We start from the raw sequence: 23131 nt of genomic DNA, 5'->3' as shown, positions 1-23131 counted from the left end.
CACACACACACACAGACCCTGAAACACACACACACACAAAGACCCTGAAACACACACACACACAAAAAGACCCTGAAACACACACACACACAAAAAGACCCTGAAACACACACACACACAAAAAGACCCTGAAACACACACACACACAGCCTGAAACACACACACACACACACACACAGCCTGAAACACACACACACACAGCCTGAAACACACACACACACACACACAGACCCTGAAACACACACACACACAGACCCTGAAACACACACACACAAAGACCCTGAAACACACACACACACAAAGACCCTGAAACACACACACACAAAGACCCTGAAACACACACACACAAAGACCCTGAAACACACACACACACACACACAAAAAGACCCTGAAACACACACACACACAGCCTGAAACACACACACAGCCTGAAACACACACACACACACAAAGACCCTGAAACACACACACACACAAAGACCCTGAAACACACACACACACAAAGACCCTGAAACACACACACACAAAGACCCTGAAACACACACACACACACACACAAAAAGACCCTGAAACACACACACACACAGCCTGAAACACACACACAGCCTGAAACACACACACACAAAGACCCTGAAACACACACACACACACACACAGACCCTGAAACACACACACACACAAAGACCCTGAAACACACACACACACAAAAAGACCCTGAAACACACACACACACAAAGACCCTGAAACAGACACGCACACAAAGACCCTGAAACACACACGCACACACACACAGCCTGAAACACACACACAGCCTGAAACACACACACAGCCTGAAACACACACACACACACACACACAGACCCTGAAACACACACACACACACACAGACCCTGAAACACACACACACACAAAGACCCTGAAACACACACACACAAAGACCCTGAAACACACACACACAAAGACCCTGAAACACACACACACACACACACAAAAAGACCCTGAAACACACACACACACAGCCTGAAACACACACACAGCCTGAAACACACACACACACACAAAGACCCTGAAACACACACACACACAAAGACCCTGAAACACACACACACAAAGACCCTGAAACACACACACACAAAGACCCTGAAACACACACACACACACACACACACAAAAAGACCCTGAAACACACACACACACAGCCTGAAACACACACACAGCCTGAAACACACACACAGCCTGAAACACACACACACACACACAAAGACCCTGAAACACACACACACACACACACAGACCCTGAAACACACACACACACAAAGACCCTGAAACACACACACACACAAAAAGACCCTGAAACACACACACACACAAAGACCCTGAAACAGACACGCACACAAAGACCCTGAAACACACACGCACACACACACAGCCTGAAACACACACACAGCCTGAAACACACACACAGACCCTGAAACACACACACACACACACAGACCCTGAAACACACACACACACACACACACAGACCCTGAAACACACACACACACACACACACACAGACCCTGAAACACACACACACACAAAAAGACCCTGAAACACACACACACACAAAAAGACCCTGAAACACACACACACAAAAAGACCCTGAAACACACACACACACAAAAAGACCCTGAAACACACACACACACAGCCTGAAACACACACACACACACACAGCCTGAAACACACACACACACACACAGCCTGAAACACACACACACACACACACACACAGCCTGAAACACACACACACAAAGACCCTGAAACACACACACACACAGACCCTGAAACACACACACACACAGACCCTGAAACACACACACACACAGACCCTGAAACACACACACACAAAGACCCTGAAACACACACACACACAAAGACCCTGAAACACACACACACAAAGACCCTGAAACACACACACACACAAAAAGACCCTGAAACACACACACACACAGCCTGAAACACACACACACACAGCCTGAAACACACACACACACAGCCTGAAACACACCCACCCACAGCCTGAAACACACACACACACACACACAGCCTGAAACACACACACACACACACAGCCTGAAACACACACACACACACACAGCCTGAAACACACACACACACACACAGCCTGAAACACACACACACACACACACAGCCTGAAACACACACACACACACACACAGCCTGAAACACACACACACACACACACACACACACACACACACACACACACACAGCCTGAAACACACACACACACACAGCCTGAAACACACACACACACACACACACACACAGCCTGAAACACACACACACACACACACACACACACATAACTAGTAAATTGTGTTTGCTGTAGAAAGTGATGATCCAGTGGGTTGCTAGAACGTTACCAGGTGGTTGCTATGCTATGACAAGAAGTTGCTAGGTGGTTGCTAGGCCGTTGCTATGGTATGTCAAGTGGTTTCCAGGTGGTTGCTATTGTATGTCAACTAGTTGCTAGGTGGTTGCTATGGTATCCTAGATGGTTGCTAGGGTAATCCTACTGTACTGTTTCTCTGAAGCCACAGTGATATACAGTGGCCATCTGGGTGCTGACGACTGACCACTTAGATCTGTTTAGTATTTTTGTGTAAAATTGTGTTGTGTCCAATAGTGTGTGGGGAACTGTAGAGTCGTCCCTTCATTGGTTCTGAGATGAAAAATGGGCGTGGCCTTCATTTATACATTAAAACAAATGCTGTGGAAAAAGGTGCAAATTAAAATTTTAGAGTATTAATCGTTCATTGATGATCTGACTGAACAGAAGATACAGATTTGTAAGTGTGTTAAATCTTCTCTCCTCTTCCTCTCAGCGCAGTGTCACCTGTGCTGGACGATGCGGCGGACGAGCGCACTGGCTGTACAGTCATACACAGCAGGTATCCACAGCTGCAGAGGGTGTGGGCGGGACTTCAGGGTGATCACCTGGATATTTAGCAGATCAGCCACCTGCACAAACGCCTGCTTCCCTACAACACACAGTGAAACCACAGTGAACACAGTGAAACCACAGTACACACAGTGAAACCACAGTACACACAGTGAACACAGTGAAACCACAAGACACACAGTGAAACCACAGTACACACAGTGAACACAATGAAACCACAGTACACACAGTGAACACAGTGAAACCAAAGTACACACAGTGAAACCAAAGTACACACAGTGAAACCACAGTACACACAGTGAACACAGTGAAACCAAAGTACACACAGTGAACACAGTGAAACCAAAGTACACACAGTGAAACCACAGTACACACAGTGAAACCACAGTGAAACCTCAGTACACACAGTGAACACAGTGAAACCAAAGTACACACAGTGAAACCACAGTAAACACAGTGAACACAGTGAAACCACAGTAAACACAGTGAAACCACAGTAAACACAGTGAACACAGTGAAACCACAGTACACACAGTGAACACAGTGAAACCAAAGTACACACAATGAACACAGTGAAACCAAAGTACACACAGTGAAACCACAGTACACACAGTGAAACCACAGTACACACAGTGAAACCACAGTGAAACCACAGTACACACAGTGAAACCACAGTGAAACCACAGTACACACAGTGAACACAGTGAAACCACAGTACACACAGTGAAACCACAGTAAACACAGTGAATCCACAGTAAACACAGTGAACACAGTGAAAACACAGTGAACACAGTGAAACCACAGTACACACAGTGAACACAGTGAAACCACAGTACACACAGTGAACACAGTGAAACCAAAGTACACACAGTGAAACCACAGTACACACAGTGAACACAGTGAAACCAAAGTACACACAGTGAAACCACAGTACACACAGTGAAACCACAGTGAAACCAAAGTACACACAGTGAAACCACAGTAAACACAGTGAACACAGTGAAACCACAGTGAACACAGTGAAACCACAGTAAACACAGTGAACACAATGAAACCACAGTAGACACAGTGAAACCACAGTGGACACAGTGAATCCACAGTAAACACCGTGAACACAGTGAAAACACAGTGAAATCACAGTGAAACCACAGTAAACACAGTGAAATCACAGTGAAACCACAGTGAACACAGTGAAACCACAGTACACACAGTGAACACAGTGAAACCACAGTACACACAGTGAACACAGTGAAACCAAAGTACACACAGTGAACACAGTGAAACCAAAGTACACACAGTGAAACCACACTACACATAGTGAACACAGTGAAACCAAAGTACACACAGTGAAAACAGTGAAACCACAGTACACACAGTGAAACCACAGTAAACACAGTGAAACCACAGTACACACAGTGAATCCACAGTAAACACAGTGAATCCACAGTAAACACAGTGAAAACACAGTGAAATCACAGTGAAATCACAGTGAAACCACAGTGAAACCACAGTGAACACAGTGAACACAGTGAAACCACAGTACACACAGTGAACACAGTGAAATCACAGTGAAACCACAGTAAACACAGTGAAATCACAGTGAAACCACAGTAAACACAGTGAAATCACAGTGAAACCACAGTAAACACAGTGAACACAGTGAAACCACAGTACACACAGTGAACACAGTGAAACCACAGTACACACAGTGAAACCAAAGTACACACAGTGAACACAGTGAAACCACAGTACACACAGTGAAACCACAGTAAACACAGTGAACACAGTGAAACCACAGTGGACACAGTGAATCCACAGTAAACACAGTGAAATCACAGTGAAACCACAGTGAACACAGTGAAATCACAGTGAACACAGTGAAACCACAGTACACACAGTGAACACAGTGAAAACACAGTGAAACCACAGTAAACACAGTGAAATCACAGGGAAACCACAGGGAACACAGTGAAACCACAGTACACACAGTGAACACAGTGAAACCACCCGCTGCCTCAGGAAGATCAAAGAGATCCGGTAAGACAGAGTCACCAAGCACTCGGCCTGTTCACCATCCTGCCATCAGGCCGGAGATTCCACAGCATCCAGGCTGGAACAACCCGGCTAATGAACAGGTTCTACCCACAGGCTGTCAGGCTTCTGAACCAGCTGTGAAGCTGTGGGTCCCCAGTTACCACTTCACTCTGTCACTCTGTCAGTGTTATTATCACATCAGCTCTGCTGGGGACAATAACACCTTAACACTAAGCCCCTTTAAAGAACAATAACACAGTCACTCCAGTCACTTTACAATGTATGCCGTCTCTTTGTCTCTGTAGACTGTGTCGATATTTTGTGTAGAATTTCTCTAAATTTTGTGTGTTTAACATGTTTTTTAAATATATATATATTTTACTTTACTTATTTACTGTCCGTAGAGTGATTATCTGAGTCTCACCACAAGCATTTCAATGCTTAAATGTCCTGACATGCTGCGCAAGTGACACATAAACTTGAACCTTGAACCTTGAAAAGCTACAGAAACACAATAAAAACCGCAGTAAAGAGAAATTTACTACCTCAGCGCTGCAATCTGCACAAACACCAGCTTCCCTCCAGCAGCACAGGAAACACAACACAACCACAGGAAACACAGAGATTAGCCTCAGCAGGACCCCCAGCAGGCCTCAGCAGGACCCTCAGCAGGCCACAGCAGGACCCCCAGCAGGCCACAGCAGGACCCCCAGCAGGCCCCTCAGCAGGACCCCCATCAGGCCACAACAGGACCCCCAGCAGGCCACAACAGGTCCCCCAGCAGGACCCTCAGCAGGACCCCCAGCAGGCCTCAGCAGGACCCCCAGCAGGACCCTCAGCAGGACCCCCAGCAGGCCCCTCAACAGGCCCCTCAGCAGGACCCTCAGCAGGACCCCCAGCAGGCCCCTCAGCAGGCCCCTCAGCAGGCCTAAAGCACAGCACTATTACCTTTGTCCACTACAAGTGGCGTCCCTGACTGAGTGTGGTGGTGATCTGTGTGAGGACTGACCAATATGTCCGGCGTTGTTGTGGTCCAGGACGTTCCACAGCAGCTCCCTGTGGGCGGAGCTAATACTGGGCTGAACCCGCTTCACCAGCTCCGTCCAGCGGCTCTGACTGACCACCGGCTCCCTCCCGGCCCCCCCCACCGACTCCTGCAGCAGAGAGAACGCTCGGCACAGCTTCTGCCTCTTAGCCTTGACCAGCTGCCGTACTTCCTCCTGTAGTTACAGAGACAGAGAGAGAGAGAGAGAGAGAGAGAGAGAGAGAGAGAGAGAGAGAGAGAGAGAGAGAGAGAGAGAGAGAGAGACAGAGAGAGACAGAGAGAGGCAGAGAGAGGCAGAGAGAGGCAGAGAGAGACAGAGACAGAGAGAGAGACAGAGATAGAGAGAGAGAGAGAGAGAGAGAGAGAGAGAGAGAGAGAGAGAGAGAGAGAGAGAGAGACACAGAGAGAGAGAGAGAGAGAGACAGAGAGAGACAGGCAGAGAGAGAGAGAGACAGAGAGAGACAGAGAGAGACAGGCAGAGAGAGAGAGAGAGAGAGAGAGAGAGAGACAGAGAGAGAGACAGAGAGAGGCAGAGAGAGAGAGAGACAGAGAGAGAGAGAGAGAGAGAGAGAGAGAGAGAGAGAGAGAGAGAGAGAGAGAGAGAGACACAGAGAGAGAGAGAGAGAGAGACAGAGAGAGACAGGCAGAGAGAGAGAGAGAGAGAGAGACAGAGAGAGACAGAGAGAGACAGGCAGAGAGAGAGAGAGAGAGAGAGAGAGAGAGAGAGAGAGAGAGAGAGAGAGAGAGAGAGAGAGAGACAGAGAGAGAGACAGGCAGAGAGAGAGACAGAGAGAGACAGAGAGAGGCAGAGAGAGAGAGAGAGAGAGAGAGAGACAGGCAGAGAGAGAGACAGGCAGAGAGACAGGCAGAGAGAGAGAGAGACAGAGAGAGAGAGACAGAGAGAGGCAGAGAGAGAGAGAGAGACAGAGAGAGAGAGGGAGAGAGAGAGAGAGAGAGAGACAGGCAGAGAGAGAGAGAGAGAGACAGGCAGAGAGAGAGACAGGCAGAGAGAGAGAGAGAGAGACAGAGTAATAATATTAACTGGCCACTTTATTAGAAACACCTACACCTGATTTATTGTATCAGGTAATTAATTGAGTATTATTAAGATAATAACAATAAAGCTAATTAATCCGACGTTTCTGATGGAGTCGCACTGGTTATACCTTTAGGTACTTTTTGTAGTTATTGTAGACGACGGCCAGGAACACAGACATGAAGGTGTAGGTGTTGATGATGATGTACAGGATGAAGAAGATGGAGAAGAAGGAGCTGTAATTATACGCTGGCATCCTTCAACACAGACCAACAGCCTTAATCAGCATCACTCTCATTAGCATATTTCCACAAACAGAGTCCGAGTCAGACGGCCCTCTAATCTGGAGGCAGCCGGTCAGCGCCACCGTGTGGGTTTAACACTCACATGACGTCAGGACTGTTGGCCGTGGTCACCAAAACATACAGGTCAAAAATGATGTCCAGGTAGTTGGTAAAATATGGCGCCCCTTCAATAGTTGTGAGGTTCCTAGAAGAAACAACAGGTTCAAGATCCAAAGAAGAAAAAGCCTGAAGCTTCTCAGTGGAGCTTCATCACTGCAGAGAACTCAGCTCCACCGCTCCACCACCCAGCGCTGGGGGGCTTTAACCCCTCTAACCCACACTGGGCACGAAGAACATCCCTAAAACAACAGTCCCTGAAAGGCTGCTCAGGGAACTAAAAAGGTTCTACATCACTGCTTCAAAGAACCCATTTAAGCAGCTGTGGGTTAATAAGGTGTGATATCAGTGGAAGAAGCTTGAAGTGTCTGGATACTTTTGGACAGACAGTGCACAGGTGAACTGGGTGTCTGAGGTGTTGGAGTCTGTAGGACGTTTACCGTTTACCCAGCAGCTTCAGAGCCATGAGGGAGAACATCAGCACACTGAAGATGAACAGGCAGAAGACCACCAGGATCTGCGGCAGAGCATTACGGATACTTCGGAATGCCCTGCGGAGCTGCACAGGCAGAGAGAGAGAACAGGACTGACTAATCTGGGAGGAGGCCCCGCCCATTCCGCCTACAGCAGTTTAGCCCCACCCGTTCAGTCTACAGCAGTTTAGCCCCGCCCATTCCGCCTACAGCAGTTTAGCCCCACCCGTTCAGTCTACAGCAGTTTAGCCCCACCCGTTCAGTCTACAGCAGTTTAGCCCCGCCCATTCCGCCTACAGCAGTTTAGCCCCACCCGTTCAGTCTACAGCAGTTTAGCCCCGCCCATTCCGCCTACAGCAGTTTAGCCCCACCCGTTCAGTCTACAGCAGTTTAGCCCCACCCATTCAGTCTACAGCAGTTTAGCCCCGCCCATTCCGTCTACAGCACTTTAGCCCCACCCATTCCGTCTACAGCACTTTAGCCCCACCCATTCAGTCTACAGCACTTTAGCCCCACCCATTCAGTCTACAGCACTTTAGCCCCACCCATTCAGTCTACAGCACTTTAGACCCACCCATTCAGTCTACAGCACTTTAGACCCACCCATTCAGTCTACAGCACTTTAGCCCCACCCATTCAGTCTACAGCACTTTAGACCCACCCATTCAGTCTACAGCACTTTAGACCCACCCATTCAGTCTACAGCAGTTTAGCCCCGCCCATTCCATCAACAGCAGTTTAGCCCCACCCATTCAGTCTACAGCAGTTTGGCCCCACCCATTCAGTCTACAGCAGTTTGCCCCGCCCATTCAGTCTACAGCAGTTTGGCCCCGCCCATTCAGTCTACAGCAGTTTAGCCCCGCCCGTTCCATCAACAGCAGTTTAGCCCCGCACATTCAGTCTACAGCAGTTTAGCCCCGCCCGTTCAGTCTACAGCAGTTTAGCCCCACCCATTCAGTCTACAGCAGTTCATAAGCAGCCCCAGCTGAGACACAGTGTGCGGCAGCCAATCAGAACAAAACGGTTTAAGTCAGTTTGCGAGTTTCTAACTGCAGCTTTGAATATCAGAACCAAGCAGACAAAACGTCCTTCAGCTCCGCCTCTTCTCCGGTTACCTGTCGGCCCTCTGTGACGTTGACCAGCAGGAGAGGTCGCAGAACTCTGGACCAGCGCACAGAAGAGTGACCACTCGCGTACAGAGCTGCGTATATGATCATATCAATCAGACACAGCTGCAGAGACACAGAGACAGAGACACAGAGACACCAGTGAGGAGTGAGACACTAAACAGCTCCAGGCTTCGAGGAGCGGCTTCTTATTTCACTGCTCCACCTTAAACGCTGCAGCAGCTACATTCTGGCGCCATAGTAACAGCCAGGCACCCTAGCAACCACCTGGGATACCAGAGTAACGGCCAATCAAATACCTTAGCAACCACCTGGGATAAAAAAGCAACAGCCTCACATTAACAGCTACCTGGGATGCCACAGCGTCACTGCTCGCAACACCTTAGCAGCACCTACGAGAACACGCTGCTGCAGCATTTAAGGTGCAATGGAAAAATTTTAAAAAAGATATGTCCTGTTACTCGCTAACTCCTTTAGCTCGTTAGCTCTGTTAGCTCCTTTAGTTCTGTTAGCTCTTTTAGCTCCTTTAGCACCTTTAACTGTGTTAGCTCCTTTAGCGCCTTGAACTGTGTTAGCTCCTTTAGCGGCTTGAACTGTGTTAGCTCCTTTAGCGCCTTGAACTGTGTTAGCTCCTTTAGCGCCTTGAACTGTGTTAGCTCCTTTAGCGCCTTGAACTGTGTTAGCTCCTTTAGCGCCTTGAACTGTGTTAGCTGCTTTAGCTCCTTTAACTGTGTTAGCTCCTTTAACTGTGTTAGCTCCTTTAGCTCCTTTAACTGTGTTAGCTCCTCTAGCGCCTTGAACTGTGTTAGCTCCTTTAGCGCCTTGAACTGTGTTAGCTGCTTTAGCTCCTTTAACTGTGTTAGCTGCTTTAGCTCCTTTAACTGTGTTAGCTGCTTTAGCTCCTTTAACTGTGTTAGCTCCTTGAACTGTGTTAGCTCCTTTAGCTCTGTTAGCTCCTTTAGCTTGTTAGCTCCTTTAGCTCCGTTAGCTCTTTTAGCTCCGTTAGCTCCTTTAGCTCCGTTAGCTCCTTTAGCTCTGTTAGCTCCTTTAGCTCTGTTAGCTCTGTTAGCTCCTTTAGTCGTGTAGCGGAGCTACAGCTGGAGAACCTCTGTTTAAGGTGGAGCAGAGGATCTGAGCAGCTGCTGAACAGAAGCCCATCTGCAGCTCTGCGTGTGGAGCAGCGTGGAGTCGTTCAGAGAGCTGGAAGTTTCTGACGCTGTATTACAGGTGAAGCACGTCACGCACGCTAACAAGCTAACTGGTGGGGTATTAGCTTCCATTATATAGTGGCTACATTAGCTTGTAGCTCCAGTGCTAAAGCTAAAGGCACCAGACACGTCCTGGCCGACTGTGTTGGGCTTGGAGGGGAAGTTTTGGTGGAGTATCACTTTGTGGAGTCTTTATATGACGAGAGGTTCCGGGAGAAACGAGTCGGCAGCAGAGTCAGCGAGAGGTCTCACGGCAGCACTGGAGCTTCCTGTCCACTCGGCAGAAGTGCTGAGGCAGTTAAAGTGGGGAGTAAAGTTCATGTGGAGCAGCGTGACTGACCACACACTTCCTCTGGACCCCCGCCCAGAATGACACGCCGTCAGGAGATCCATCTCCCAGAATCCTCAGCAGCTACAGCGCAGTTCAGAGTCTCCCTCCCTTCATTCCAGCTTCCGTTCTTCTCAGGATCCTCACTTTCAGCTCCTCAGAGAACCTGCAGACACACCTCCAAAGCTCAGTCTGAGAAGCTGGTTGATGATCAAACACATTCAGTGGTGCTGAGGTCTGGACTCTGGGGTGGTCAGTCCATCATCCAGCTTCTTTGTTTGGTGTGTCCGTCTCCTTTTCTCAGTGAGGTTCTTCTTGATCAGCTACACGTCCTTTCAGACCCACAGCGCTGAGTGGTCTTCTCACAGTGGAAGGATGGACAGAAACACCTGTGGATGTTTTCAGATCTGAAGCAGCTTGATCTTCTCCTCTCTCTCAGAGATCAAAGCCTTCAGTGCTGTTTATCTGCTGGGGGCAGTTTTGAGGTCAACCAGCTCTTCCAGGTGGTTGCTATGATGCTAGGTTGCTCCGTTTTTGATCTCCAGGTTTGGAAACCTCAGTAATTTGTCTTTGATGTTTCGCATATAAATGGATTATCTTATATCTGACCTCACGAAAGCCTGCTGAGAAACCTGTAACGTGGGTTTGACTGGAAGTTAAATTATTTGGGGGGGGGTCTCTGACTTTTGCACAGCCCTGTATACTTAAATGTATGTGGTGCTCCTGAGAAGATCACTCGATGTGCCGACCCTGAGAAAGGTTCAAGAGGGGATAACTGAGAGATGCGGTAGTCATGGAGACGGAGATTACCGTGATGATGATGATGATGCAGAGGTTTTTAGGGTCCCTGAAGAACGTCCTGTGGGGGATGACTTTGGCGAAGTGCACCATCCGCACGGTGAACGCCAAGAGACACACCAGCTCCATCGCCGACGTGGCCTGGAGGAGAAAAACAGTCATGCAGTCAGAATGGATGCAGTAACTGATGCACAGCCATAACATCACGACCACCTCCTCGTTTCTACGCTCACTGTCCACTGCATCTGCTCCACTGACCGGACAGCCTCACTGTACTCCATCTGTTTCTCTGTTACCCTGTTCTTCAGTGGTCAGGACCCCCATGGACCCTCACAGAGCAGGTACTGTTTGGGTGGTGGGTCATTCTCAGCACTGCAGTAACACTGACGTGGTGGTGGTGTGTTAGTGTGTGTTGCACTGGTCTGAGTGGATCAGACACAGCAGTGCTGCTGGAGTTTAACACCTCAGTGTCGCTGCTGGACTGAGAATATTCCACCAATCAAAAATATCCAGCCAGCAGCGTCCTGTGGGCAGCGTCCTGTGGGCAGCGTCCTGTGGGCAGCGCCCTGTGGGCAGCGCCCTGTGACCGGTGTCCTGTGGGCCGCGTCCTGTGGGCCGCGTCCTGTGGGCCGCGTCCTGTGACCGGTGTCCTGTGGGCGGCGTCCTGTGGGCGGCGTCCTGTGGGCGGCGTCCTGTGGGCAGCGTCCTGTGGGCAGCGTACCTGCTCTGTGAGGGTCCATGGGGGTCCTGACCACTGAAGAACAGGGTAACAGAGAAACAGATGGACTACATTGAGGCTGTCCGGTCAGTGGAGCGGATGCAGTGGACAGTGAGTGAAGAAAGTCATAACTGTACAGGTCTCACTGTGACGGTGAGTAAACAGCGTTTGATCCGATTTACTGTGCACTCTGTGCTGCTGCCCGTCTGAAGGCGAGCTAGTGTGAAATGTACTGACCCACAGCGGCAGACTGACCACAGCCGGTTCCTCAAACAGCGCCAGACTCAGATCCACCAGGATGAAGATGTACACCAGCACATGGAGGAGACTGTGATTATACAGGAGATACAGCCTGCGCGCGCACACACACACACACACACACACACACACACACACACACACACACACACACACACACACACACGTGAAGAATCCGCTCCGCTCCAGCTCAGATCCAGTCCAGTGTTTACAGAGTGTCCTCGTACCTGACCGCCTGAGGGGACGAGTCGAAGGGGATGTTCCTGTTATACTGAGCGTCCGACACGAACGTGGCAGCCAAATTTAACTGCTGTCAACATAAACAACAACAACAAACACCACTGATTACAGGAGCTCGAGTTACAGACAGACAGGCAGAGAGACAGAGAGACAGGCAGATAGACAGACAGACAGACAGGCTGACAGAGAGATAGATAGACAGACAGACAGAGCGATAGACAGACAGACAGAGCGATAGACAGACAGACAGAGAGACAGATAGACAGACAGAGCGATAGACAGACAGACAGAGAGACAGATAGACAGACAGAGAGACAAACAGAGAGATAGATAGACAGACAGACAGAGAGATAGATAGACAGACAGAGCGATAGACAGACAGACAGAGAGACAGATAGACAGACAGAGAGACAAACAGAGAGATAGATAGACAGACAGAGTGATAGATAGACAGACAGACAGAGAGATAGATAGACAGACAGACAGAGCGATAGATAGACAGACAGACAGACAGAGAGACAGATAGACAGACAGAGAGACAAACAGAGAGATAGATAGACAGACAGAGCGATAGATAGACAGACAGACAGACAGACAGAGAGATAGATAGACAGACAGAGAGACAAACAGAGAGATAGATAGACAGACAGACAAACAGAGAGATAGACAGACAGACAGACAGAGAGATAGACAGACAGACAGACAGAGAGACAAACAGAGATAGACAGACAGACAGACAGAGCGATAGACAGACAGAGAGACAGACAGAGAGATAGACAGACAGAGAGACAAACAGAGAGATAGACAGACAGACAGAGCGATAGATAGACAGACAGAGCGATAGATAGACAGACAGACAGAGAGATAGACAGACAGATAGATAGACAGACAGAGATAGACAGACAGAGCGATAGACGGACAGACAGACAGAGAGATAGATAGACAGAGAGATAGACAGACAGAGATAGACAGACAGACAGACAGGTATATACAGCACTGTGCAGGTCTGTGCTGTAACTGACCTGTAACACTAATTTGTTTACAATAAACAAGCAAACATAAACACGACGATGAGCCCAGATTAATACGCGCGGCTGGTCTGGGTGTTTAGACTGTTCTACAGTCCATATGAAGCCCTGAGGTCATGACCTCTCGATCTGACCCTCTGTGACGCGCTAGTCTTTAATTCTGGACCAGAAACTGAAGATCTGAGTCCAAAAACTTCTCACCTCATGTTTCTGGAATTTTTCCGTTCCACCTTAAATGGTGCAGCTGTTACATTGTGATGCGTGAGGCTGCACCATTTAAGGTGGAACGGAAAAATTCCAGAAACTTCAGTCTTGCGCTTCCTACGCTGACGGACTGTGGAAGTTCTGAGAAGTTCTACTGGAGTTCTAGAAGTTCTTCAGCGCTGCTGATCTGCTTACGTCTCTGCTGAGGTCCGAGCTTCGCTCCGCTCCATCCTCTGCGCTCCTCCTCTTCTTCTCCCCCACCTCAGACATGTTTCCCTCCGGTCCGCGCTGCTCCTCCTGCCGAGGCTCCATTCCGCTCCTGCTGGAAATCCTCCTCTCCTCAGTTCAGCTCCACCGCGGGAGAAAAGTTGCGAGACCCCCAGGCGCAGCAGACAGGGCAGTGTCCGTTGCGGCGTCGCGGGCGCAGGCCGTCAGAGAGCGCGCAGGACGGGGCGGCGGGTCCGCAGAGTGTGCGGCATTTCTGTTTCTGCGCTCTTTCTGCTCCAGATGAGCTGCAGGATGAGCGTCATGTGACTGAGAGTAACGGAAGAGCCTGGATTCCACCCGCATTCCGACAGGACACGCCCCCCGAGCGCTGATTGGCCGGTACTGTCTCTCCTACTGTGCTGTGATTGGTTGGAAGTAGAGGCGGCAAAGGTGCAGATCCAGAAAAGTGAACATCCGCTCCAGGATTTTGTTCCAGCTATAGGAATTCCTCCGCCGCTGGACTGACTGGACCGAGAAGCGCAGCAAGCTGGAACAAAATCCTGGGGTGGCTTTTTATTTTCCTGCCTTATCTCGCTTTCTGCTCTGTGATTGGTTAGTAGTGCGTCGTCTCTTGCACTGTGATTGGTTGTATGAACTACCAGCCAATCCTAGCGCAGGACATGAACATCTTCTCCAGAGCGACTTACAGTTTGATCATTTTACACAGGGAGGTGAAGGTGGTGTTGGGAGTCTTGCTCAAGGATTCTTATTGGTATAGTGTAGGGCGGTTACCCAGGTGGGGCACTGAACCCCAGTCTACAGCGTAGTAGGTGAAGGTGGTGTTAGGAGTCTTGCCCAAGGATTCTTATTGGTATAGTGTAGGGCGGTTACCCAGGTGGGGCACTGAACCCCAGTCTACAGCGTAGTAGGTGAAGGTGGTGTTAGGAGTCTTGCCCAAGGATTCTTACTAGTATAGTGTAGGGCGGTTACCCAGGTGGGGCACTGAACCCCAGTCTACAGTGTAGTAGGTGAAGGTGGTGTTGGGAGTCTTGCTCAAGGATTCTTATTGGTATAGTGTAGGGCGGTTACCCAGGTGGGGCACTGAACCCCAGTCTACAGTGTAGTAGGTGAAGGTGGTGTTGGGAGTCTTGCTCAAGGATTCTTATTGGTATAGTGTAGGGTGGTTACCCAGGTGGGGCACTGAACCCCAGTCTACAACGTAGTAGGCAGAGGTGTTACCCACTACACTAACCAACCACACAACACAGTACTTGCCAATCCCATTGAAAGGGTGAAACATTACAAGCCAATCAGAGCAGAGGGGGCGGGGCTACAAGATGAAATAAAACAGAGACCAAAACCTTCCAGTTTGTAAGTTTTTATTATAAACCGCAGCTGAAATGTGACCCGTTACAGCGTACAGGCCTGGATTGGTGCTGGTTTCAGTTTCAGTGTGAAAAAGCGTCTGAAACACAAGGAAATTTGACCAAATCATGAAAAAGAACATTACAGAGACACGACGACGGATCTCTGGACTGTAATTAAGCTCCATATCAGAAATTAATTAGGAAAAAAGCCTTTAAATAAATAACCACACATCTCCAGTAAACAGCCAGCGCATCCCCTTAACGTCTGATTATAAACTCCCTCTTAATTAGGACTCATTAAGGCCACAGTCTGCGTCGTAAAGCCATTAAACTCCAGCCACCGGGGGGCGCTCGTCATCAGGGTGGGCTTACTGAGCTCGTTTACCATCGTTCATCAGAACTGTCCCAATAAACACGAACAGCAGAGAGAACGAAACAGACGATTGTCTTCCACAGTAGTCTGTGGTCAATCTGATTGGTCAGCCACGAGCAAACTCAGGAAGGCCACACTGAGGTTTACCTGCTCAGGTGCGTCAGAATAACAGACATAAAACACTTCACCACCATCACATCATCTTCATCAGGGCAAAGGTCAACCCCTCAGAGCCACTCAGGAGCTTCCAGGAGGCCAAACCACCAGAATCAGAGTCAGTGACCTCATTTAATGAGGAACAGAGGCCGAGTCGCAGAAGCACAGCCAGTCCGAGGAACAGAGGCTCTGGCCACTTCTTCTGAAAGGTCAATCCCTCCTCACGGTCATGGACTTCTCTCACTGGGAATGACCAGGGGGAGGATTTCTCAGTTTAGCCAGATAACTTCAGCCCAGAGACGAGGAGCGTCCAGCAGGAATGACCCTCAGCTCTTTTCTTATTGGACAGTCTCGACTTTGGGCTTAAACGATCTGGCTAAACTGAGAAATCCCGCTTAGTGAAGCCCCCAGGGTGGGCTGAACGGTCTGACCTGCAGGCAGCTCACAAGCTCTGAGTGAGTGGGTTCAATTTCTCCTCTTATAACTTCAGATGTTTTTACCCTTTAAATCAGTTTTAAATTGCAGCTTCTGTGATTCGAGGACTGAACTGCATAAAACTGCAATATTGACATGAAAACTTGCTCCTCAACTGACCTCCTCCTCAACTAAAAACAGAACAACCAGGATAGTTCTCCACTAAAGTGCACAAAAAGACAATATAGAGGGGAATTCCACTCACTTCCCAAAATTCCCCATAACTCCGAGTGTGAGGAGTAATCAGAGGTTCAGAGGGTTTGGCGTGAAACGGTCCAGAAGTCTTTACAGTGGTGCTGATGGGAACCAGGCGTCGCCATGACTACAACACAGATATAGACACTTTATTTACCATCCAGAACCACCAGAGAACCTACACGAGTCTTCTGAGCTTATATGGAATGTTGATGATGGAAAACTGGAAAATCTGGAATAATGAGTTTTCTTTGGGGACTATTTTGCCGCACAGCGCCCTGCATGTCTCCCTCCACCATGAATGGAGTTGAAGTTCTCTAAACTCTCATAAAACAGCGTCTCAGTCATCAGGCAGTGAATTCAGAACCAGTTCATGTAGGAACTTTCTGTGAGGAGCTTTTAGAGGGACGTCTGGTTCCCATCACCACCACTGTGAGGAGCTTTTAGAGGGACGTCTGGTTCCCATCACCACCACTGTGAGGAGCTTTTAGAGAGGGACGTCTGGTTCCCATCACCACCACTGTGAGCAGCTCTGACTCGGTAAGATTATCTAGAACCGAGTGTTTCACACCACACCGCTCTGATTACGTCTTAACTGCGTAATTACGAGTGAATTCTGAAATGTGGTGGTCTTCTCCTCTGACGAGGGGAAGTATAAGCTGCTGTGCTGAGCTTTGGTTTCTAAATTAAAGCTCCTTTTGCTTGAAGTGAACAGGAAGTGTGTCAAACTGTGCGGAGCTGTTCAGGTTCAGAGGCCTTCGCTGACCCTGCACTCTGTCCACATGTAAACATCTTCTGCCTGGTGTCCAGCAGGTGGCAGTAAAGGACAGAGCTACAGAGGCAGTGAACCTGCTGATAAAATCACAGCTGATTCAGCACCTCAGCCCTGACTGGTCAGTAGCTCAGCCCTGACTGGTCATCAGCTCAGCTCTGATTCAGTAGCTCAGCCCTGACTGGTCAGTAGCTCAGCTCTGATTCAGTAGCTCAGCCCTGACTGGTCATCAGCTCAGCCCTGACTGGTCAGTAGCTCAGCCCTGACTGGTCAGTAGCTCAGCCCTGACTGGTCAGTAGCTCAGCCCTGACTGGTCATCAGCTCAGCTCTGATTCAGTAGCTCAGCCCTGACTGGTCATCAGCTCAGCCCTGACTGGTCATCAGCTCAGCCCTGACTGGTCAAAATCACGAGTGAATTTTGAAACTTACATCCCTCTTTTTATTAAATCATAAAAACAACTCAAAACGCTACTGTAAGCCCTTTGGTGAGTAAACTCAAGTGTGCAGGCAGTGGTCACTCTGCGGTCAGAGCAGTTTTGGGTGGGGGGGGTTAGGTCTGACGGACGAGTACGCTCCGATGTGTGTGATGAGGTTCGGCTCCACGCTGTGCGCTCTCTCTCCCGGCGTGTTTCGGGCGAGCTGATACAGAGCCATGTCTTTGGCGTAGCCCTTGATGCACTTAACTCTGTCCAGCAGGGCGGCGACACGGGCAGAGGCGTTGCCGGGATACAGCATGGCGGGTGTGCAGCATTCTGTAGCAGGGGAAACAGCATAAAGCTGAGGTGAGACGCGGCGGAGCTCCAGAAGGTAGTGCCGTCCCCCGAGCTCCACTACAGCCATCACATACAGCACCAGGAACAGCAGGACCGCAGGGGACAGGGGCGGCGCCCAGGGGCCACAGAGGCCCACAGAAAACAGCAGCAACACTGTGGCCCCCACCAAACCAAGCCCCGCCCACTCCAGGATGCGGTACGGCTCTGGGTTCCAGTAGCGCTGCAGACGTTCTGGATGGTACAGCTTCACGTACAGCGAGTTCAGTGTGAATCGGCGGGTCAGCAAGTCCCGAATTACGGTGAAGAAGTCCATCCTGGGTAGAGCGTCGTCTTCCAGCACCACCACATTCCTGGGATTCAGCAACTCCCAGCCTTTCCGAAGGCAGTAGACGTAATCCCTCTTTTCCTTTTCGAACACGTTCAAGTGCTCACTGCCCTTTTTCTCCTCTAGAGACCGCCGGACCACCCGGAAGCGTTTCTCCAGCAGTGAAGCGTCCTCGGTTCCGGAGGGGCTGCTTTCAACATCGCACACCAGCACCTCGGCACACAGCTCAGTGTCCCGGCACGACCGCAGCAGGACATCCAGCCGATGCATCACCTGGAGCAGGTAATGGAAGTCCCGCCCGTCTGTCCTCTGGGCCGTAACCACGGTCACCAAGAGCTCTGGTCTCTTAGAGAGGGGACTGGCCGGGGACTCTGCGGCGGCGAGGTTCTGCCAGTAGCGCAGCGCCTGCTGTCCTCGCTCGTAGCTCTCCTGCAGAGCCACGTCGCTCATCCAGTCCAGATACACAGATCTGAGGAAGTAGTAGGAGTAGAGGCAGCGATGGCAGCACAGCGGCAGAACCAGCCCAAACGTCAGAACGCACAGAACCGCCCCCTGAGCCACGCCGATGGACCACCGGCCGCGCTGGAGCAGAGCCGCCTTCCATCGAGGCATCTGCGCCGTGCAGGAGTCTCACTGCTATAATCTATAATCTAATCTAATCAATAATGGCCAGCGAGTTCCAGAGCCGCCGTCCTGAATCATTCAGGGGTTTCCCCTTAATCACGGACCCCTGGAGCTGCAGGTCCACTAACAGCAGATCACAGTCACCCGTCTACAAACAACAGCGTCTCACACGGTCAGCACCTGCAAACAGACACCACACACAGTATCAGACAGAGCTTCATAGGAGATACTGAAGAACCCATATTAGATACTGAAGAACCCATATTAGATACTGAAGAACTCAAAGTATTGTTTCATAGAAACATGTACTCAGTCCAGTCCAGCGTGTCCAGGCCTGGTGCTGTAGTCCAGGGCCGCTATCAGAGCTGAAGCGCTGATGTACCTGTTTTAGTTATTAAGGTAAATAAAGGTGGAACCCGACCCTGGATCAGATCAGCACTCCTCCTGGAGAGCTGGGTGAGTACAGGCCCAGGTGTGTCTCCTGAGAGTGATTAACAATGAGGTGCGCAGGTGGACAGAGCAGGTGGACACACGCCTGAGGTGGAGCTGATCTGAATCCTCACTATGACGGTTCAGCGACTAAACAGCGACTAAAGCTAAACCTACAGCCAAAACAGGAGAACCTGAACTTGGCTGCTCATTCGGATCCTCCGCTCCACCTTAAATGGAGCAGCAGTGACCGGGACGGCGCCTCGTGCGCCAGAATGTCACCGTATAAGGTGGAACGGAGAATTCGAACAAGCAGCCAACTTCAGTGACGTTACTCACGTTAATGGCCGCCAGTGCTGGCTGAAACTAACCCAGAGAGAACGGAGAACCACAGGAGAACCCTTGCAGTCTGGAACAGCAGGAGCAGCTCTGCAATCCATCAGAGGAACTCAGCGCCGCCATGGCTGCGCAGCGGACCCGCCCACCGCGTCAGGACAGGAAACAGAATAAAAGTCTTTTGTTTTCGAACATGTAAAAACTGTTTTAATTTAATTTAAACGGCAATATTTACATTTATATCTCTACATTTATTATAGCTTTGTATTACTTTATGACTTTAGATGAACATTTGCAGCTCCTCCTCTGCCTGTTGCGCGTCTGCGCCGGCGGTAAAACGCGGTTACTGCTGCTCTCCGTGGGGCTCGGCGCTTGTCTTGGAGGCTGAGCTGCTGATTTATTGATTACGGAGCAGATCAAATGTGAACTGCAGGGGCTGCTGTGAGTCTGATGACCCAGAATCCTCAAACTGACCAGATGATGAGAAAGAGCTGGCTGGTCAGTCCTGAAGGTGAACCTACTAGCATGAGTATAAATAATAGGATAATATAAATAATATTCAGTGATCACACACACACACACACACACACACACACACACTCACACACACACACACACACACACACACACACACACACACACTCACACACACACTCACACACACACACACTCACACACACCCACTCACACACACACTCACACACACACACACACACACCCACTCACACACACACTCACACACACACTCACACACACACTCACACACACACACACCCACTCACACACACACTCACACACACACCCACTCACACACACACTCACACACACACACACACACACCCACTCACACACACACTCACACACACACTCACACACACACTCACACACACACACACCCACTCACACACACACTCACACACACACCCACTCACACACACACTCACACACACACTCACACACACACACACCCACTCACACACACACTCACACACACACACACACACACACTCACACTCACACACACACACACACACACACACACACACCCACTCACACACACACTCACACACACACACACACACACACCCACTCATACACACACTCACACACACACACACACACAGTCACACACCCACTCACACACACACACACCCACACACACCCACTCACACACACACACTCACACACACACACACACACACTCACACACACACTCACACACACCCACTCACACACACACACACACACACACCCACTCACACACACACACACACACACACACTCACACACACACACACTCACACACACACACACACACACACACACACACACACACACACACACAGAACGAGCTCAGCATCATCCCTAAAACACAGACAGCCTCCGGTCCTCACAGTCCACTCGTTCATACGTCACTACGCTTTTTCACTTCTCCCTTTAGTTTCACCCAAATTCCTGCGACCTTTAGAAAGTGTAAATTATTCAACCAAAAGCTGCATCATTCACTGTTCGTCAACCAGGGAAAGACTGGGAACTTTTCCTTTACGCTTTCCGCTCTTTCTGGAGAGACTGACCCAAAACATCCCCTAGTGCTCATCTAATGACCTCTGAGGGCTTTCGTCCGAATCTGCGGCTTCTTTTCCTCTTTTCCTTTTTCCTTATCACTCTTTTCAGGTGAACACACACACTTGGCACTCAGCCAAATATTTCGCATTCATACTTTACTCCGTTTCTCTTTCAAAAGAAACGCAGGGACACGGCGATTATCCTCATTTAATTCTCTTTCCTCCACTTACTTCTTCTCTGTGTTCCTTCACTTTTCTCTATTACCTTTAACTAGAATTCCCAAGGCCCAAATTAGACTATTACACTTATTCCTCCAGGCCAAGTTTCACACTGTGACTCACTGTTAATGAGATAAAAGGGCCCTAATCTGCGTCACGCCTGCATGGTGTCAATCAATCCCACTTCTAGTGTTACTCCTACGGTGTTAACTTCTTCTTAACTCTATTTACTCCTTTATTCTCTTTCCCTTTATTCTCTTTTCCCCTTTATTCTCTTTTCCCCTTTATTCTCTTTTCCCCTTTATTCTCTTTTCCCCTTTATTCTCTTTTCCCTTTATTCTCTTTTCCCCTTTATTCTCTTTTCCCCTTTATTCTCTTTTCCCTTTATTCTCTTTTTCCCTTTATTCTCTTTTCCCTTTATTCTCTTTTTCCCTTTATTCTCTTTTCCCTTTATTCTCTTTTTCCCTTTATTCTCTTTTCCCCTTTATTCTCTTTTCCCCTTTATTCTCTTTTCCCCTTTATTCTCTTTCCCTTTATTCTCTTTTCCCCTTTATTCTCTTTCCCTTTATTCTCTTTTTCCCCTTTATTCTCTTTCCCTTTATTCTCTTTTCCCCTTTATTCTCTTTCCCCCTTTATTCTCTTTTCCCTTTATTCTCTTTTTCCCTTTATTCTCTTTCCCCCTTTATTCTCTTTCCCTTTATTCTCTTTTCCCTTTATTCTCTTTTCCCCTTTATTCTCTTTCCCTTTATTCTCTTTTTCCTTTTATTCTCTTTTTCCCCTTTATTCTCTTTTCCCCTTTATTCTCTTTCCATTTATTCTCTTTTCCCTTTATTCTCTTTTTCCCTTTATTCTCTTTTTCCCTTTATTCTCTTTTCCCCTTTATTCTCTTTCCCTTTATTCTCTTTTTCCCCTTTATTCTCTTTCCCTTTATTCTCTTTTCCCCTTTATTCTCTTTCCCCCTTTATTCTCTTTTCCCCTTTATTCTCTTTCCCTTTATTCTCTTTTTCCCTTTATTCTCTTTTTCCCCTTTATTCTCTTTCCCTTTATTCTCTTTTTCCCTTTATTCTCTTTTCCCTTTATTCTCTTTCCCTTTATTCTCTTTCCCCCTTTATTCTCTTTTCCCCTTTATTCTCTTTCCCTTTATTCTCTTTTTCCCTTTATTCTCTTTTTCCCCTTTATTCTCTTTCCCTTTATTCTCTTTTTCCCTTTATTCTCTTTTCCCTTTATTCTCTTTCCCTTTATTCTCTTTCCCCCTTTATTCTCTTTTTCCCTTTATTCTCTTTTCCCCTTTATTCTCTTTCCCTTTATTCTCTTTCCCCCTTTATTCTCTTTTCCCTTTATTCTCTTTTTCCCTTTATTCTCTTTTCCCCTTTATTCTCTTTCCCCCTTTATTCTCTTTTTCCCTTTATTCTCTTTTCCCCTTTATTCTCTTTCCCTTTATTCTCTT

At 48.8% G+C, this 23131-nt stretch overlaps 2 protein-coding genes across 6 annotated transcripts in view; both read right to left on the bottom strand.

Moving 5' to 3' along the window:
- Positions 1–14412, bottom strand: part of tpcn3 (two pore segment channel 3) — a 28859-nt gene extending 14447 nt beyond the window's left edge. The window contains exons 1-10 of one of the 2 annotated variants that reach the window (XM_037534251.1): positions 14065–14412; positions 12625–12704; positions 12377–12491; positions 11434–11562; positions 9076–9192; positions 7928–8046; positions 7474–7575; positions 7217–7343; positions 6015–6225; positions 2906–3050 (exon numbers count right to left, since the gene is read on the bottom strand). In XM_037534251.1, the coding sequence (XP_037390148.1) occupies positions 2906–3050; positions 6015–6225; positions 7217–7343; positions 7474–7575; positions 7928–8046; positions 9076–9192; positions 11434–11562; positions 12377–12491; positions 12625–12704; positions 14065–14181 (1262 nt within the window). In that variant the 5' untranslated portion in view covers positions 14182–14412. Of the gene's footprint in view, positions 1–2905; positions 3051–6014; positions 6226–7216; positions 7344–7473; positions 7576–7927; positions 8047–9075; positions 9193–11433; positions 11563–12376; positions 12492–12624; positions 12708–14064 lie in introns of both variants that reach the window. The other variant, XM_037534250.1, reaches the window with a different exon arrangement.
- A 3204-nt stretch (positions 14413–17616) lies between these two features.
- On the bottom strand, positions 17617–20054 carry pgap4 (post-GPI attachment to proteins GalNAc transferase 4). Of its 4 annotated transcripts, none has more exons than XM_017689033.2 (2): positions 19904–20054; positions 17617–19315 (listed from the first exon to the last, which is right to left on the bottom strand). In XM_017689033.2, the coding sequence occupies exon 2, from the start codon at positions 19121–19123 to the stop codon at positions 17939–17941; it is 1185 nt and encodes a 394-aa protein (XP_017544522.1). In that variant the 5' UTR covers positions 19124–19315; positions 19904–20054; the 3' UTR covers positions 17617–17938. The 4 variants fall into 4 exon arrangements, with proteins under 4 accessions (XP_017544522.1, XP_017544523.1, XP_017544524.1 ...); XM_017689034.2 differs by having other exon boundaries at positions 19936–20054; XM_017689035.2 differs by lacking the exon at positions 19904–20054 and adding an exon at positions 19557–19634.
- Positions 20055–23131: the final 3077 nt, after the last annotated feature.

This window comes from Pygocentrus nattereri, chromosome 25 (assembly GCF_015220715.1).
Source record: "Pygocentrus nattereri isolate fPygNat1 chromosome 25, fPygNat1.pri, whole genome shotgun sequence".
Classification (NCBI taxonomy): Eukaryota; Metazoa; Chordata; class Actinopteri; order Characiformes; family Serrasalmidae; genus Pygocentrus; species Pygocentrus nattereri.
The sequence above is the reverse complement of the archived record's forward strand: the minus strand, read 5'-3'. Positions and strand labels throughout refer to the sequence as shown.